This window comes from Melospiza georgiana, chromosome 8 (assembly GCF_028018845.1).
Source record: "Melospiza georgiana isolate bMelGeo1 chromosome 8, bMelGeo1.pri, whole genome shotgun sequence".
NCBI lineage: Eukaryota > Metazoa > Chordata > Aves > Passeriformes > Passerellidae > Melospiza > Melospiza georgiana.
In genome coordinates, this window is record NC_080437.1 from 21104430 (window position 1) to 21120769 (window position 16340).

A 16340-nucleotide genomic window follows, 5' to 3' on the forward strand; every position below is an offset into this window, starting at 1 on the left:
ATTTGGGAAGTGCCACCTTCTTGTTAAACCTGTCAAGACATTAATTCAAATGTAGTGTAGAAGGTATCTGCAGTAGGAAAGAAATTTCTCTTCATCTCCTGGAAGAGACTGAAGCAGTTACCGTGTCAGGGCAATGTCTTCAATGCACCATACTGAGACCTTTTTACAGTTAACAAGTGTGACACCTTTTTTTCAAATGAAGATACTGCATGTGTGATGTTTCTTTTCCATTCAAATAGCAAAGCCTTGTGGATAAAGTCTCTCGCAGACAGAAGCCTGACATGAATATGTTATTCCTAAATGTAAAAGTGAGGAGGACACACCTTGTTAGTGATTCACTTGATGAGGTAACAAAAACATAAAATTAAATTGTGTGTTGCTGTAGAGTAGCTATTGTTAGATTTCAATTTGATAAGTCATATTTAAATCTTTTGCACTAAGAGATTGGGAATATAACTACATAATACTAAATAAAGATAATTTAATTACTGTCAAAATTGTAGTGCTGCAGAACAGATTGGGTGAGACATTTTGAAATTCATTTCCTGTGCTCATAGTGCTCTGTAGCTAAACCCATAACAAACATACATGCTTGCACATGGTCTGTATTTGTATTTGTAATTTTTCTGTTAAAAATAGAGTGCAGAATTATCAATTTCTGTAGGACTTGATTCCATGATAGCAGCATGAATAGTATGTGACTAATCACTAATGAGGTTGTTCTGTTCTAATTCTTTGAATATTTTTATTATTTTCCTTCTCTATCCTATAAGAATAATTTTGGGCTTTCTAGTCTTAAATTCTTTTAACTAATTCCTCACATTCTTCAATGTAAGTTTTCCTTTTTTAGAAATGAAACAGATGTGTCCATTAAAGTAGACCATTCTTCAGTATCCACTGAACCTTGCTAATTAACATTATTTAGTGAAATTTAGTTCCCTCTCTTTCTCAACATTGAGATTTCTCAACATTGAGCCTGATGATACTGAAAAATAAGTCCAGGTAGTGAAAACAGCATCAAACAAATTCTGATTACTCATGTCATAAAATGTAAGTTTAAACTTTATTTTTCTATCTTAAAACTTGTCTATTTTTGGCCTTTTATCCTAAGACGAAAGAAATATAATTGGTAATATTGCTTTCTCTCAGGCACTGTCATTTTATTAACCACACTAAAATAACCAAGAGCAAATTCAAAAGTTTTTAAAGTTGAAATATTCTCCTGTTTGTTTCCAGTGTTTTCTTCTACCCATCTCAGAGATGAGTATAAATGTATTATATTCATATTTTCAAATTTATGGGGAACGGCAGGTGGAGAGTGAAGATGTCTTACTTGTGTTTCAAGTTTAAAAAATTTGCAAAGGAAAATCACTTCAGCTAATAAATAACTTGTTTCAAATAACACAAATACTTATAGTTATAAAATCTATGTAATATGAATTTACTTGAGCAACTAACAACATGGAGATTATTTTAGCACATGCATATTCTTGGCTGGTTTAAACGCTTTCTCTGGAGCTGGACAGTAATTAATGGTTTAAAGGAAGCTTGTATAGAGACTGTCTGAAAGATCACTGTTGATTGTAAAAGGCTGTCATCTAATTCTTTGCAGATTTTTTTGTACCTGCATGAAATGCTATCTCTTAGAGCAAAGCAATGAAAAATGCTTGTTACCATTGTCTAAAAAAACAGTTCTAAAAAGCAGCTGATACTTGCTGGCAGGCATCTTACACAGAACCAAATGGTGTCCAAATATTGAAAGTGTTAGCTTACTTCCCTGTTTCTAAATATTTCCAAATTATGTCTAAGTACTTTTATAATTTGCCATTTCCTTCTGGTAGCGCAGTAAAAGGTAAAAAATTATGTAGGTCTGAAATATTCCAGACAAACTCAATTCATTATATCTAATTGCCTTTTAAGCCTTTTTGTACACCATCTAACCTCTTTTCAAGCCCAGAGAGTGACACCATGTGCAAAGTAGTTGATGATGTCAAGTAGTCATAATTGTCTTGCTTCTGCAATTCAGTCATTGTTTAAATATAGTTTTGACCTATTAGTAGAAAATTATGCAAATTAGTGGTTTCATTGAAGCGAGAGCAGTAGAGCAGAGGCTGAGATGTGTTCTCTATGGCTAGTGGTAGTGATAATATGTTAAATGTCCTTTTTTTCTGCTTTACCTATTTCACAATAGCTAGCAAGGAAGAAGGCAGATCTGAAAAAGAAGTTGAAAGTCACATTTGTAGGAGAAGCTGGTCTCGATATGGGTGGCCTAACAAAGGAATGGTTTCTGCTTTTGATTCGGCAGATTTTTCACCCAGATTATGGTGAGTCCTCATAATTTTTAAGTAGCTTGTGAGAATTTGTTCAGATTCTGTGTAAGCACTACTCAGCAATTATGGAAAAGTCTTTATATTATAAACAGTTTATTAGCATATATCCAAAGCATAAACTTTCTAATAGCTTAGCTATTAGTTATGAAGGAAATTATCTCAGCCTAAAACAGCTCAGTGGTTTAGCAAATACTCAAGTGGAGATAAGGCCAAATGTATTGGTTTATCATTTACCATCCTTCCCTGTTTATGCACATGCTGCATTTTCTCTTTCTGCCCTCAGTTGTCTTCATATTGCTAGTTTAGGGAGGGAGCTTTTCTGGGTTTTGTCAGCAACTTATAGTTGGGTGCTGTTACTATGCTCAGTTCTGGCAAACTGCCAGCCTTGGTCTCCCATGTATCAATGGAGATTTTTTTGGTGCTAGTAGTTGCACTGAGAGTGCTTGCACATTGTAGTACTGTTTCTGTGACTAGGATAGGTAGAGGTTAGTTTTTACTTGAATCTTTGTTGTCATACATTCTGTTTATGATATCTGTGTAGTCAGTATTCTTAAAGGGGTCTGGTGTAATCTCAGGAAAGAAAGGTCCTTCAGTCAGGAGCAGAGACAGTATAGCAGGTGTGAGCCTGAATGAAAAAGCCTGGTTCTGCTGTTACCAGGACTTGTGAGCCTGTAAGGGCATTTCATGCCCAAGGGGAAAAAAAAGTAAGGCTTTTTGATTAAACAGGAGATTGTAAGATGTGAGTGAGCAGTCATAAGCAAGCAGTTCTATCCTCTTATTTTATAGTGATGTAGATTGATCTGGGTGTGTTTTTTTCACCACTCTAATGAACTTTCCCCTGTGCATGGATACATTACTGATGACTTAGTGCATCAGTAGTGCAAAGTGTTGCCAGGATGGCTTTTAAACTGATTTCCAGGGACTTGAGCATAGCACCTGATTGTCATTGAGCTTGCCTGTCTTTGCCTGGAAGTGTTCATGTCCCTTAAAATCATAGTCCTTTATTGTTATTAGGACTACTTCTAAAGGTACAGAATTTTAAGTCATAAATATGTCATCATATCTGCTGAGATAATTTGCCTGTAGCCCTTTTTCCACTAAAATGGGGTCTGTGTGAAGAGATGACATTGGTGATAGCCTTAATAGGAAACAATTTATCCTGCAGAAAGCATTCTTTAAGTTTGACAGTTTCGTTAGTAAAAAAGCTGTCAGCAGAGCTTGGTAACTGATGAGTTTGGAAACAGTCAGAGTAATTTATTTTTTCACTCTTTCTGGCAGACTTCCTTACTTTAAAGTGCAAATTCTTTCATTGTTACGACTATCAACCAAGTGTGGGAGGAGTTCAGAAATATTCTTGTCCCTTGGAAAGGGACTGTATCCTCTACTGTCTGTAATGTTTAAGATGCAAATAACATGTCAGAAGCTTGGAAGGGAAAATATCACTGTTATTACCCTTTCCAGGGTTAACTGATTCTTCAGGTTTAACTCCTGGAATTTAAAAACTCTTAATTAAGTCAGCTGTGTGTTTTGCCATGCTTTCTTTATCTTGGTGTGAAGAATTAACAAATGGGATTCGAAACCTATTTTGTTCCAACATCCTTATCATCTTTTAGCATGTGAGCTTTGCTCTGCCTTACATGCAGCTGTTCTGTTGCTTCTGGCAATGTCTAATGGCAGGGTCTGTCATGTTTTGTGATAAGTTCAAAAAGGACTTCAAAAGATAAATTGTTCAGGAGATTGGGGGGAAAAATGTGAAGGCAGCTTTTTGCCTGTAATTTATCATAAGAACTAGATGTCCCTGAGAAAAGTTGGATTTTCATTCCTTTTTTTTTTTAATGAAAAGGACTTTGGTTTGGTTTGGTTTTTTTTAATTAAGTATTATTTTTCACCTCATTTGTTTTCAAACAGAGATACAGTGAGCTATTGCATACAAGATGTGCTTAGAACTAGTCATTGCTTTGGTTTGTACAGACCTTGGCAACAATAATAAGCTTGGCCCATTCAATTCCAACAAATTCAAAAAGACCATCACATTTTATCCAGTTTACTTCTGCATTAGAGCACCCTTATGTGGAGTATGTCTTAATTCTCTGAGCAATACTTCCGAGGCATTTTAGAGCTAACAGATAACAATCTGCTTTCATTATGTAGGTTTTTACTTTCTGTCACTCTTTAAAACAGAATGTTCTGCATCTGATGTAAATAGCAGTCAAACTCATCTATACTCATGATTTCAGCAGGATCTAGCTTGTCATTTAGACCCATGAGTGGCTTTTTTAGGGTACGTGTGGTTTGGGGCTTTTTTAACTTTTCTGGTATAATTTTTTGACAGAAAATATGAAACATATCCCTTTGCTGGTAGTGTGTGTATAACATAAGCCATTTACAGTTTTCTATTCTAAGAAGGTAAACTTATGATATTTGTCTCATGGGATTCATGCCAGCATTTTTTGGGATTGTCATCTGCTATTGACCTAGAAAGAGAGGAGGAAGTGAGTTTACATTGCAGTAAGAAAATTTTTAGTTAGACAGTTAATATTTGTGGCAGTACCGATGCTGGAGTGCAATGAAGAAACAGATTGCATAGGGAAAATGTAAAATATCCACAGCTGGAGGACCTGTTGCACCAGCACCAAGCAGGGCTGGTGGGCTTGAGCCTGCTTGAGGCTTGGCACTGCCCTTGGTGCTCCTTCTCAAGCACCGGCCTGCAGGCTCCTGCCGTGGGTGGGAACAGGGTCCTGAGAGCAAGCATGGCACGTGGGCACCCCAGGAGCATTCCAGGGGGGCCTGGGTAAGAAAGAGGAGGGTTTGTACGAGTTCTTACAAAGCTCAGTGCCTTTTTAAGGGTCATGTTGCCATTCTGCAGGCATGTTCACCTACCACAAGGACTCGCAGTGCCATTGGTTCAGCAGCTTTAAGTGTGACAACTACTCAGAATTCCGACTGGTTGGAGCTGTATCCTTTCTATGTCTGCTAGAATGTTCCGAACGACATTCTGCTAATGGTGTGAGGGTGAAATAAGGCACTGGATCAAGCTCCTTCAAAGGTTGTGTATACATCTATGTTCCATTTTAAATGTATTTTTTTCAATATTGTTCAAGCAAGTGAACTAAAAATAGGAAGAAAATGGTGATGTGTGGGTACATGGTACATTTTACAGTTAGAAAATGCTAATTCAATATTAAACATGCAACTTTTTTGTTTATAAGTTGTAATTTTAAGCCTTGGAGTTTCTTTCAGTAAACATCAATGTGTCTGTGTCCATTAATAGTTCATTCAAGTCCCCATTGAGCAGTATGTGGCTTTTTGCCTTTTTTATTACAAAATGGAAGCCACATGCTATTTTGAGCACTAGTTTATTTTCTAGGTTTTCTGTTGTGCTTATAAATTAAGACCTCGGTCAAACAATTTATGATAGTATATGCTCATAACTCCACTGAAATTGTCTAATAGTGTCCATTAACTGATTGCAGTTGGATCAGATGGTGGTTGTAGGTCTTTTCTAACAGATCTATTCTATTCTTGTGAGAAACTGAATTGGGATCATTTCAAATTGGTTTCATGGGACTAAAATATGCTAATGGATGAGCTGTAGTACCAGTGCAGGTATGCCTTAATGCTTTTAGACTTATTTAAAAGAAACATTGCTTTATTGATCTCTCACTAGAAAATACATATTTATCTTTCTATTTTTCATAACAATGCTTTGGAAAATTTATTGTAGAAATGCTTGTATAGAATATTATAGAGAAGATTCTCAAGCATTCTGTCAATGTGCATCATTTGACCATGCTAACCACTGCTTAATTGTAATGAAAAACTGTATTTAAAATTGTCAGCCCAGAAACAATGAAATAATTCACATTCCTTCTGTTTGTTGAGCATGAATCTTAAAATATTTTTTCCAAGCTACAAAAATACTGTAATGTGGATGTGTCAGATTTGTCCTTAACTTTTGACATATATAGCTTATGGGACTTGCTGTATATAACAGTATCACCTTGGATATTCGTTTCCCACCTTGCTGTTACAAGAAATTATTGAGTCCTCCCATTGTTCCCTGTGATCATAATGCACTTGTAGGCATCTGTGGTGTCACGTTAGATGACCTGTTTCAGATTATGCCTGTAAGTATTACATTTTCTAAGAGGCAAAATTACTGATATAAAACCTGATCTATTCATATTTAATGCTAGAGTTATGAACTGTTTGAAAACAGCTTTTTTTCAGTACAGGCTGATAACGTTGTCTTCTGATGGAAACATAAAATCTCTGTGTTTTCTAGCATAGCATGCATTTTAAAAATACAGCTTTTTCCAAGGTGCTTTCTATGTAAAACAATGCCGCTGGCATATCCTGGCAAAGTGCATCACTTAATTTTGTAGATTTACTAAATAGTTTTTTACTCATATTGTAGGAATTGGCGCATGGACTAAGTGAACTTCTGTCCTATGAAGGCAATGTTGAAGAGGATTTCTACTCAACCTTTCAGGTCATTAAATGCACAATTCTAAGTGGCAGGTGATCCCAGTGCTCACCACCAGGGTCGCTTGGCCAGCTGCTGGTGCATTTCCAGCTCTTTGCTTTTCTGTCTAACCCAGAAGATAGTCAAGGTTTACTTGGGTTTTGTATTCACTTTGTCCAAGAAATCTCACTTTAGCAATAGCCTGTTCAGGTTTTTACAGTTTTGCCTGACCTGTGTGTTGTAACTGCTGTTTCAGTCAGGAAAGTCTTTTTCAGTTACTCATTGTTTCAGAATACACATACGAGTTAATGAAATTTCATATTGGTGGTACTTAGTTCCTAGGTGAGCTACAGCAGAGCAAATACCTTCTTAATTGCATTTGCTGCTCCTGTGCTATTCTTTTGTATGAAAAGCTCTATGGCTTCAGAGCCTGCAGGTCAGGTTGACATGCCACTATGTAACAGGGTCAATCTTTGTTCTTGGAATACTAATTTTCTGAGCAATTTGTTGAAAACTGCAATATTTAACTTGTAAAAACCTCACAACCCTCAGAATTACAGCATGTGCCGAAGAAAGGAAGGGAATACATGACATAATCTTTGCATTTGTAAGTATATTGATTTATTTTCCAGTGCTCACCTTGACTTCTCTTTCTCTGTAGGTTTTTCAGGAAGAATTTGGTGTCATAAAATCTTACAACTTAAAGCCAAATGGAGATAAAATTCCAGTCACAAATAGGAATAGGAAAGGTAATTTGACATGTATTAGCCACACATACTTTGCAGATTTAAGTTTGTCCTTTTTCTCCTTTCTATAAACCTATGCTTTCATAAACAGAGTGTGAAAATGAAATGGCTGTAGTTCTTTCTGGTATGCCTACCAATTTAATGGTATCTAAAACTAAATGCTTTTGTTTTTCATATTCACTACAATTTTAGAGGGCAGAACAAGTTACTGATTAAAATTATTATAATGTAACAAAATAATTTTTTTTTTTTAGAATATGTGCAGCTCTATGTTGATTTTCTTCTCAATAGATCGATCTACAAACAATTTGCAGCTTTCTATTATGGATTTCATAGTGTCTGTGCTTCATATGCATTACTGGTAAGAATAAGTGAAAGATAACTCTTCACTTCTATTTCAAGTATTTGACAATGAGTTATCTAAATTAAATTGCAGTGGATGATTTTAAGATTTGCAAAGAATCTTGACTGATCTATAGACTTGATTAATCCAACATAAGTAGAAGAAATTAATCAGAAATTAATAAACTGTTCTCTGTAGTGTTTCATTGAAAAGCCATAAATAAAGCTCCAGAAGACAGGTTTATCACTATGTATTCACAGACACATCACAGGCTCTCCAGTGAACGTTTACAAGGTTTCTATGTATTTCCCACATTTAGGAACTGCAGAACATCTGTGTCTGAGTGCTCCTGATGGACTCCTCTGAAAACATATATTGCTTTTTGCAGGAAGAGCACTCAGTGAGGTTGAGATTAAACATTCTTCTATTTTCAGTCCTGTTTGGCTGTTGGAATGCCTTTTTTTAATTTACAGTATCCCTTCTGCACTGAGAAAGAAGAGAAAGTTTCAATTTGTCAGGGATTTTCTAAATTCCAGTGAAATTGGTGAGTGTGACACCTTGCAGCAAAGTGAGGCGTGCCCAACCACAGGGAAGGTTCTGGAAGGACAATGAGAATCCATTGAAATGCCATGGCATACTTCCATGCAACTTGATGGTGCTGTAGTTAAATAATAAGTGGGCTCTGCAGTTATAAGTTTAGTGGATATTAAACATGGCTTATTGTTAGAAGTATTTGCTTTGCAGTTCTGTCAGCCTCTGCTGCTCAGCTACCCATGCTGGGGACTGGCAGTGCAAATGAAATGAAAGTTGAAATCAGAATTGACATCAATACCCTCTCTCAGATTTCCATATGTACAAACTTCCTGACTCATTTGTAGTCTGATCACATCATAGGCAAGTCAGTGTAATAAATGTAAGAATGATGAAGAAATGAAGAACATAATATGCTGAAATATTGTGTTATCCTGTAATTACCTTTCTACTATGTATGGCAGTAAAAGATTCTTCGAAGTGCTGAGCAATTAATTTTTCTATAATCAGTATGTATCAAAATTAGAGACTTATGTTGAATGATATTCTGTTAATTTTTCTGTAATGACAAAATAAAAAATTAATCTAGTAGCATAATTTCTCATCTTCTTAAAAAAATTAAGTATTTTGTCCCTTATTTTTGGCAGCTACTTCGTCCAGAGGAGGTTGAAATTCTCGTCTGTGGCAGTCCTGAACTGGACATGTCTGCTTTACAGAGGAGTACCCAATATGAGGGCTACCAAAAAACTGATCTGACTATACGGTAGGCCTGGGGTTTTATTCTAATTACTGAGTTTAAAATGTCATGGAATGTTAGTCTTCCAGCAGTAATCTCTTCAAGGATAACCTGAGAATGACTGAAGTTTTAGAAACCTATTTCTGAATAAGACAAAGACACTACAAAATTGTCATAAGTAGGAAGAATTAGAACCTTAATAGTATGTGTTTACTGAATGTCCTTAAAAGATTATGACCACATTGAAGTGGAATAGTTTGAAAAGAAAAGCCCCAAATCCTGCATGTGAAATGTCAGTATTTTCATTATCCAGTCTTCCAAAAATACTTTTTTTACTCAATTCTCTTTGATACTAAGGACATTTATATTAGTGAGTAGAAGGCATTTTTATTTCTATAGATAAGTGGGTTGGGGCATCATTTGGCAAGAGATCATTCAAAAATTAATAGAATATTGGACTTGTCAATTCCTTGCGAATTTACCCTTGTATATTGGAGTACTGCTGATGTCCTATAGATTATATTAGTTAAACTCTCAGTAAGTGATATTCACCATGTAGTACTTGTAGTTTTATTATCATCTTCATACTACTTTTTTATGATATTGCATGTTGCAACTTTTTTTTCTCCCTCTGCCCCGAGCATAGATACTTCTGGGATGTAGTACTTGGATTTTCTCTGGATCTTCAAAAGAAGCTGCTACATTTTGCTACAGGAAGTGATAGAGTACCTGTGGGAGGAATGGCTGATCTAAATTTCAAGATTTCAAGGAGTGAAACATCCACTAATTGGTAAGTAAGGTTTTGGATTTTTAAAACTTTTTTCATTATTTTTTTCCCAAGAGCCCTTATTGCTCTTGAATGTCTTCTTACAGAAGAGCAAATGAGTGTGCAAGGAAGAAACTGCATGAACTCCTTTGATTTGCCTTCAGAATGTTATACCCATTAATTGATTGCATGAATTTTAAAAAGAAGGAAATTGTTTTTCCAGTCAGTGTTTACATTTAGGACTCTTAATTATTTATAGGGATTATTTACATGTTTTCAATTCAAATAAATTATTTATTTTTATCATTCCAAACATGACAGCTGATCTAATGAAAATACACCTTGAACTACCACGAATTTTTCTGATTTTTTTTGAGTTAGATGGCATTATTTATAGCAAGCCAGTTAGTATTTTTTTAATTTTTAAGACTGGGGAAAGTCAGTTTAAATAATTTGAAAGCCTAATAGAAAAACTTGCTGCTCTGAAGCTCTCTGTGAAGCAATAATTACTGGCTTTACCTAGATTTCTCAAACACTTAGAGTAATCAAAATATTTAAATGGAACTATATTTTTCAAAGTATGAATTTTGCTGGGTTTTCTGTGAAGAGCTGATCTAAAGGCATAAACATAATAAATGTTGAGGTTGTTTTAAATTTAATTTACCTCATTACTGTGATAATTTCTAATGCTTTTCTCAATGAGGTAATAACTGGTTCCAGTAACATTTAAAGGAACATGAAGATCAGATGAGAAATGAAGATAAATCAGTCAACTTTGAATCACTCTTTATGTACCTTCTTTAAATTTTTCTCTTTCTTAAAAATGAGAAAATGAGTTTCGAAATAAGTGTGGAATTTAAACTGCTGTAGGTCCATGTTTTGCAAGATAATTGTTACTGTCAGACTGCCTGCACAGGGATAAATGTAGACACCACCATCACATTACTCACACAATAGGATCAAAGAATGTAATAGTAATAAAAATTGGCAATTTTAATAAAAGCTTCTCAACTTTCCAAATTCTGAAGCCATGACTCCAGTCCAATTAACAGATCTTCACTGATCATTTAAAGGGCAGGGAGAGGAAAAGTAACTTGGATTTCCAGATCTGGGAGTTCCATCCCTTTTTGAGCATGATTGCCAATGATCAAAGGCCAAGTTGGTGCCATTCAAAAGACTGAGGGATGAAATTAAGAGAGACCTAGAGGGCTTTTGAGTCACAAAATATGTGTGTCCAACTGTAATACATTTTTTAGTGTGTTTTCCAAATGGCGAGTTGAGCTGCAGCTCATTGCCTTTCTCTCCTGTCTCCCCTCCCAGTTATCAGCTGTAGGACAAGTATATATCCTCAGGCGTCCTTCATGTCACTTGACAATTTAAATGGCAGGAAGTTCCTGTAGCTTTTTATTACCTGTGGCTCATCAAGTTAATCCATTCTAGTGAGAAACAAAGTTTCCAGTGTTTCAGTCAGGCATTCCTTAGCCATATCTCCAGTACATATATTCAAGCTCTCTCTCAGAAGAAACTTGGAAGTGTTGGTATAGCTGAGACCAGAATCTGTGAACTGTTGTTTTTCCAGCATTTCAGTCAGTTCCTCAGAGCTCCCCGCTGAGGTCTGTAAGGACCTGTTGTACCAGGCTGAACCCCGAGTTCTGTATCCTTACAGACACAGAACTGTGCCACTGTACCTACTGCAGGACCCACCTTCCTTTTTCATGGTGTGGAGTCTTACTATACCCAGATTCTCTGTTTAGAGAAGTTGTGTGGTACCTGGAGTTTCCAAAATTTGGAAGGAGATGTTTCCAACTTAAAAAAAAAAAAAATAGAGGGAGGAGGGAGTTGCAGGCAAACAAACTCATCCAAAGTACTTTTCACCAGCAGTGGTGTTACTTGCATTCAACAGAACTTGAACTAACATTGGGATAAATGTTCCTTTTATAGGATTTCTTATTTAAGAAATGTTTAACTGAAAATGTAAAGGCAATTGGCAGTGTTCTGGTTCTATAGCATTATTCTTAAATGTGTTTTGCTGGGTGTTTTTAAAATTATTTTAGGTTACCTGTGGCACATACCTGCTTCAACCAGCTTTGTCTCCCTCCTTACAAGAACAAGAAGGAACTGAGGCAAAAGTTAATAATTGGAATTTCAAATGCCGAGGGGTTTGGTCTGGAATAAGATAAAATACTCCAAGAACAGCATTTTTATGTAGCATTCACTCTCTTCTGATTGTGCCTTTAAGCTTTTCATTGTTATGTCTCTTGATACTGTGCCGGTTTTATTGCATTTAGATAATTTTTTTTTAATTAAATATGAAGTGTATGTTTTTTCCTTGAATGGCAATACATTTGCTGCTTGCTTTGTCACAGAAGTAGCTTTCTTTGTACAAAAAGCTCATCTGTTTGATAAACAAAACCCAACTAAGACAATTCCCAAGTATTAGGTTTTTCTTAAGAGCACTTTATTATTAATCATAATTCCTTTACATCACAGTATCCCATTGGGAGAAAATATACAGAATATTTCTCTATTGGTTAATCCCAGTGGCAGAAAAAACAAAACATCAGCATGTAGCTTTTTTTTTTCTTTTTCACAAAGGCAGATAGGAATTTTAGTCTTTATAAAATGTATGTAGTTTTATTATTCTGATTTTCCTGCTTTGTGAAACCAGCTAAGAAGTATGTAAATAACGGCCTGTGAAGAAATAGGGTTTTGATAGTGCCATTTACTGCTAAAAATTATTTTTATGAATAAGAGGTTTTAGATGTTGTATATTCAGCTTTTACACTTGACTGTACAGGAGTGTTAAAAGGTATTTTTTCAGCTTGAGGGGATTCAAGTTCAAGCTACAAGTATTAAGGAATTTGTATGTCTATTCTTAACAGCAAACTAGCCAGATCTACTGTAGCATTATAGTAAACAAAACTAAATATTTAAAATAAATTCCACATCTGGTGAAATGCTTTAGGAAAACAGTTATATCCACAACTGGTGGAAAACGGATATAGTGTATTATGGTATCATTTTTTTGCAGCAACTTTGCTGAAAGTCTTAAATAAGCTGTGACAAAAGTGAACATAATAACATTTCTGAAGAATGTCGCAACTTTCATTAACTTTGAGACCAGCATTTAAAAATGTTTTGTGTTTTCACTGCACAAACTTTGTGAAAAGAATAATTGGTATGTCTGCTCTGAATTAGTAAATTAGCAGCTAGGGAAGAAATGGTTCTAAAATACTGAAATAATTGTAAGTCTGGGTTTTATTCATTAAATGGAAAGACTTTGTCAGCATGCAGTATAGTTTTAAATTTGAACAGCTACTGTGTGTTCTGTAGATTTTTCTTTCAACTGAATAAGGCCCAGATCATTTGAGACACTTTGGCATCTAATTTGTCAGCTTTCCCCATTGACTTCTGCAGGGGCATGGATGCATATCTATCTTGTAGTGTCTGTATTCAAATACTATATTAGTCTTCTTTCCTTCTCTGTATTATTTACATACAATCAACAGATTTATGAAGGATTAACAAATTAATCTGTCTAATTCATGCTTTCAAAGCTGTTCTGGATATTCTTCAATAGCTAAGTGTAAATTTTATTTTTTTATTTCTCCTAAAAAAGTTACTGGTGATGTTACTGTTTTATTAAGGCAGAGATAAATATTAGGATATTTTAGAATATTTGGCACTGTATTCATAGTGCTGTCATTGAAACCAGTAATAAAATTTCCATTGGCTTTAGCCTGGGACTGTGCTAGGTTAGCATGAAGCGTGCTAAAAGCAGCACTGAAAAATTCTGCATTTTTTCATTGTATCTCCCAAATGGAGAATTTAAAATTAATTTTAACTTGAAGGATTTCAGATGTTGAGAAATAAATTAAACTTCCACTGTTGCACTGAATGAACTAGATAGCTGCAAGCAATGTTAAATTTCTAACACCTGAATGTGGATGTAAGTAGGAAACCTGGAAACAAGGACCTACAGCCTTTCCTCTCTTTGGAGAATTGGATTCATCAAAGGTTGGCTTATGAATAAATAGCTATACAGTTTATCTGAAAACATGGCAAATTAGCCAAAATATTTTTTTAAGGCTTAAACCTGCTTTTAATAACTATTTATCTACTATTGTTAAAATAAGAGCTTTATCTTTTCTCCTTTTCACTGAATTGCACTTTGCCTTCTGTTCAGTTTTATTTATTGAAGCTTTTTTTGAGATAATGTGTAATATTACCTCAGAATTCTAAAAATGCTATTGTATTTGCATCAGTTTTTAAATCAGATTGTCATTCAAAGACATTTTATATATTTCCTGATGTTGATAAATTAAATAGTAAATTTTGTATTTGTTAAAGGAAAGCATTACACTGTATTTATGAAAGAAGCCTCTGATAATTTTAAAAAATTTATTCAATGGTGTTTTGTTGTTCTTGTGTCTTGCCCTGTAACACAGCAAATCTTTTTTATCTCCGTCATTGTTTTGTACTGTACAAAAGAAATCTTGTTTGTATAAACTTGTTCACTACTAAGTATCTATTTTTATGTATCAAAATTGTCCAGTCATTAAATCAAGTATTTCAAATGCTGACCTCACTTGTATAATTTCAGATTTCCAAAATTGGTCATAATGGGTATAAAATTATGATCAACCTCTCTGGTTTTGGTTTATTTTTCTCTTGAGAAGTCTTTTTTACCATAACAGTTCTGCTAAAACATTGCATAGCTCACTGAGAAGAAACTAAGTTCCAACAACCAGACATACATCAAGACTTAAATTTCGTATTTACAAAATTACAGGTGTCAAAATTACAGGTGTTCTGGTGCATCCCATGGTGTAATAATGCTGTAAAATAGGATGGATCTTCAGCATGGATCCAGCTGGGGTTGTTCCAAGTGGAGAAGAGAAGGCTTTGGGGACATGCAGTTGCAGCCTTCCAGTACCTGAAGGGGGCTCACAAAAAGGAGGGAGAGGGACTTTTTATATGGGGAGATAGCAGCAGGACAAGGAGAAATGGTTTTAAACTGAAAGAGGGTGGGTTTAGATGAGATGTTAGAAAGAAGTTCTGTATTCAGACGATGGTGAGGCACTGGAACAGGTTGTCCAGAGAAGCTGTAGATGCCCCATCTCTGGAAGTATTCAAGGCCAGGCTGAATGGAGCCCTGAGGAACCTGATCTGGTGAATGGCTGGGAGGGTTGGAACTATGTCATCTCTAAGGCCCCTTCCTACCCAAAGCATTCTATAATTCTGTGATTTTAACTTAATTTTCCTTTTTTTTTTAACTACCTCAGTTGCAAGATGACTTGGAGGTGCAAAGCCACAAGCTGTTGTATGTTTTTCTGCCTAATATGAACACAAGTCAGGATGGACAGGTAACAAGAACATGGTGCTTTCTCACGGACACAGGTCCTGGTCACAGAACTGTTACCTTTGTACCACTCAAGTTACCTACAGATGGCAGCAAAGATGAAGATTGAAACAATTTAATTAGAGGTCAGACTTTCTTCTTAGCTAACAATAGATATTATAAATGCGCATAATGGAGAAAAAAATAGTGTCTTAAAAATTTATGTCACAATTAATAGCAAATTTGCAAAGTCAACAAATATGAATTGACTTATAGCAAACAAATATGGAGAAAGGAGAAGCAGCTTCTTGTGTCTAGTGCTGGGTTTTCAAAGTGTCCTCTCTTTTCATTAGGAGTTCCTAATGTGGCTTGGGACCAATAAAAGACTCTGCCAAAACCTCAGACAGGAGATTGGTTATACCTGGTCTCTGACCAGCCAATAGCCTCAAGACTGATATTTGGAAAGAGCTTAGAACACCTGGCTTGCCTTATCTTGTTTCAGCTAGGGATCAGAAGGCTGGCACTGCGGCTTAAAATTGAAATGCTGTATTTCCTTTCAATTTTTTGGCCAAAAGTGGTGAGATTCCTTCTCTCTAGTAGCAGTTGGTGTTGGTGCTGGTTGACTTGCTCCAGAAGCAAATGTCCTACCCATTGTTAATCTTCATAGCTTCAGAGCTCCTTCTTGAAAAAACGAAAATATCTGAAAGGTCCCTCAAAGCCTCTGGTTTCATGTCCTGACCGTGAGATAATAATATTTTTTTTTCTTCTAGAGCCCCTGGTTTTCTTCCAATGAATTTGTTTGGGTCAAGTAATTTTTGAGACTTTTTTGGGAGAATTTTTTTGGAGTTTTGGTTTGGGTTTTGGGGGTTTTTGGGGATTTTTGGTTTGCTTTTTGTCGTTGTTTTTTGTGGGGAGGGTTTGTTGGTTTTGTTGTTGTTGTTTGGTTGGTTTGGTTTTTTGGGTTTTGTTGGGGTTTTTTTGGTCGATTGGTTGGGTTTTTTGAGGGTCTGTACTGGGCAATGTGTTGTTGGAGTTCCTTGTACTTTTAAAAATTCATGTGTATAAGAAAATAATGAGGTGGC

The 16340-nt window shown here is 35.5% G+C and overlaps 1 protein-coding gene across 2 annotated transcripts in view; it reads left to right on the forward strand.

Annotated features, from left to right (window-relative positions):
* The window catches only part of HECTD2 (HECT domain E3 ubiquitin protein ligase 2), a 32434-nt gene extending 17934 nt beyond the window's left edge, over positions 1-14500 (forward strand). Inside the window, exons 12-21 of one of the 2 annotated variants that reach the window (XM_058028883.1) lie at positions 240-347; positions 2192-2324; positions 5197-5285; positions 6299-6457; positions 6748-6822; positions 7457-7544; positions 7796-7902; positions 9063-9178; positions 9798-9941; positions 11972-14500. In XM_058028883.1, coding sequence (XP_057884866.1) covers positions 240-347; positions 2192-2324; positions 5197-5285; positions 6299-6457; positions 6748-6822; positions 7457-7544; positions 7796-7902; positions 9063-9178; positions 9798-9941; positions 11972-12092 — 1140 coding nt within the window. In that variant the 3' untranslated portion in view covers positions 12093-14500. Of the gene's footprint in view, positions 1-239; positions 348-2191; positions 2325-5196; positions 5286-6298; positions 6458-6747; positions 6823-7456; positions 7545-7795; positions 7903-9062; positions 9179-9797; positions 9942-11971 lie in introns of those variants that run through there. The other variant, XM_058028884.1, reaches the window with a different exon arrangement.
* The last annotated feature ends 1840 nt before the right edge of the window (positions 14501-16340 follow it).